Raw genomic sequence first — 2,809 nt, 5'->3', positions numbered from 1 at the left:
ACAAATATTGGTACGGTACGGGACAGATACAGGAGCCCGCAAATATTGTGGACAGCTGTTATGTACAATCCTGTAGAGCCTTTGTAGTCACAGATACAGGACAGATACGGGACAGATACGGGATAGCGCCAGGCGTGACACAAACAAACAAACAAACAAACACACAAACAAACAAATACCAAACGAGAGAGCTTGGAAGCTCAGGGCCCTGCGCTATGCTTTTTTGCCTTGATGACCTAGACAAAAAAAGCATAGGGATGTTTTCTTAAAAAAAATCCTTTTTTTTAAACCTGGGATTCGAACCCGCACTATCGCGCGCCCTGCATGCAGCCCCCGATACACTTCGCATACATACTAATTCTTCCAAGTTGTTTCACATTGTGATCTTGCATTTGAAAGCCCTATTTGAATATGCATTGTGGCCAGCCATCTTTGATGGCACGGTACGGTAGGGAATAGGTACAGGACAGGTACGATCGAGGGTAATACGACACCGTCTAGCTGCCCGCAATATTCAAATAGGGCTTTCAAACGCAAGATTAACGTGAAGCAACTTGGAAGAATGGGTATGAATGCGAAGTGTATGGGGGAATGCATGTAGGGCGATAGTGCGGGTTCGAATCCCAGGATATGCCTGAAAAAAAAAGGAGAATTGAAAAATTTATAACATCCTATGCTTTTTTGCCGTCAGATACGGATAGCGCCAGGCGTGACACAAACAAACAAACAAACAAACAAACACACAAACAAACAAATACCAAACGAGAGAGCTTGGAAGCTCAGGGCCCTACGCTATGCTTTTTTTGCTTGCTCATCATGCATGTGACGTGCCAAAGCCGTGTGAACCCTGGCTAGCGCCAAACGATACTGAAGTAACGTCTGTTGCATTACTACGGGATTAATATTTTTTGTTTATTTTTAATTTTTAATTTTTTTGTGTCACGCCCGGCGCTACCCCGTATTTGTCCCGTACCGTACCATCAAAGGCAGCTGGCCACAAACAGCTGGCCACAACATTTTTTGTTTGTTTGTGCCATCGGCATGCCTGGCGCTATCCCGCACCTGGCTCGTTTCTGCCGATCACGGGCGTTCTGGAGTCGCCAGGATGTGTGTCCTGACGTTTCCTGTGAACGGTAGGCATATGCGGATTGTCGTGCTACGACTTGCTACGTCATAATTCTCACAGTCACCCACGTGGCTTTTGTGCTGCCCACGCTGCACTTTTCCGCAATGTTTTTGGAAGCACTGGCTTTAGCGTACGTTAGCATATTGGCGTACCGTATGCCACGAACCTCACTTTTGCATACGGTTGCCGCCAGCCAGCTTGCCTTTTCTCTTCCTGACAATCTCTCTCTGCTTGCTTGGCCCTTGCCGAAGCACCTTTTTATGGCTCCTTGCCCCTGTACTTATTTCTTGTTCATATGTAGTCTGCCGAATCTTTCTAACTGTAACGTGTAAAGTAATCATTGCCGCTAACTGTCGAAGTGTCCGTTGTGACCAGGAAGTGGCCCGATTCGCGCGCCCCCTTAGCAGGCGCAGACCTAAATTTGCTAAATTGGTGACCCCGATATTTCTGTAGGCAAGGCTACATTGTTCACCATGACCACGCCGGCCAGCAACGGGAAGGGCCGTGGAAAACCTTTCCCGGACGCACCCTCAGTTACCAGGGAGGAACTCATGGAGCTCAGGCAACAGCAGCAGGCTCTGCTGGATCAGCTCAACAAGGCACAGGCCACAGCCAGTACCAGTGGTAGTGTTATTGGGAGTAGCCCTGAGTTGGACCGGCCCCCAGCTGTGGCAGCCGTCAGTATCAAGCTGCCCGATTTTTACCCTTCGGATCCCGCTCTGTGGTTTGCCCGGGCTGAGTGTCTCTTCAGTCATCGTGGCATCACTGCCCAGCGGACCAAGTTCGATTATGTAGCTGCGGCACTGTCGGAGCAGTTCTCCATGGAGGTCCGAGAGCTGCTCATCAGTCCCCCGCAGACTGAGCCATACACGACGCTGAAAAGCCAGCTCATCGCCCGCACTCAGATGTCTGAGCAGAAGCGACTCCGGCGTCTGCTCACGGAAGAGGAGCTTGGAGACCGCACCCCATCCCACCTGTTGCGCCGCATGCAGCAGCTTATTGGCTCCAGCCAATTGGATGAGTCGATTTTACGGGAGCTGTTTTTGCAGCGACTTCCGAGCAATGCCCAGCTGGTCCTTGCGTCGACCCCAAAGGCTACAAGCCTTTCCGAATTAGCTGCCATTGCTGACCGGGTTATGGAGACAACCCAGGCCTCAGTCTCCGCCATCCAACGCCCACCACAGGACGACGCTCGGATGTCCGCCCTGGAGCAACAGATTGCTGCCCTGACCGAGGCCGTCAGCTCTCTGCATAAACGGTTGGACGGATCCCGGGGTCGCAGCCCTGGCCGTGGATCTGGTCCACCGCGCTCACGGAACAACTCGCCTGGTCGGCCCGGCCTGTGTTTCTTTCATAGCAAGTTTGGCGACCAAGCTAAGAACTGCCGACCACCCTGCTCCCGGTCGTCAAACTAGCTGGCCAGCCCCTGTTGGCGACCAGCACCGCTGGCCTGCAGACCACATGTCGCCTATTCTATGTCCGAGACCGTGTCACGGGTTTGCGTCTCCTAGTCGACACTGGCGCCGCCGTCAGTGTCTTGCCAACCACGTTCCGCAAAGGCAAGCAGACCGCCGTCATTGACACGTTGCGTGCAGCCAACGGAACTAGCATTCCCACATATGGCTGTCGATCGCTCACCCTTGACCTCGGTCTTCGTCGGTCATTCCCATGGCTCTTTGTGAT

General features: G+C 52.4%; 1 protein-coding gene across 1 annotated transcript; it reads left to right on the top strand.

Moving 5' to 3' along the window:
• The first annotated feature begins 1,599 nt into the window (after positions 1–1,599).
• On the top strand, positions 1,600–2,541 carry LOC135824202 (uncharacterized). The gene has a single exon (XM_065336933.1). The coding sequence runs from the start codon at positions 1,600–1,602 to the stop codon at positions 2,539–2,541; it is 942 nt and encodes a 313-aa protein (XP_065193005.1).
• Positions 2,542–2,809: the final 268 nt, after the last annotated feature.

Source organism: Sycon ciliatum, chromosome 9, assembly GCF_964019385.1.
Source record: "Sycon ciliatum chromosome 9, ocSycCili1.1, whole genome shotgun sequence".
NCBI classification, from domain to species: domain Eukaryota; kingdom Metazoa; phylum Porifera; class Calcarea; order Leucosolenida; family Sycettidae; genus Sycon; species Sycon ciliatum.
The sequence above is the reverse complement of the archived record's forward strand: the minus strand, read 5'-3'. Positions and strand labels throughout refer to the sequence as shown.

Bases quoted from the DNA above. Each gene is read 5' to 3' on its own strand.
- LOC135824202 (XM_065336933.1), top strand. From the start codon at position 1,600: ATGACCACGCCGGCCAGCAACGGGAAGGGCCGTGGAAAACCTTTCCCG.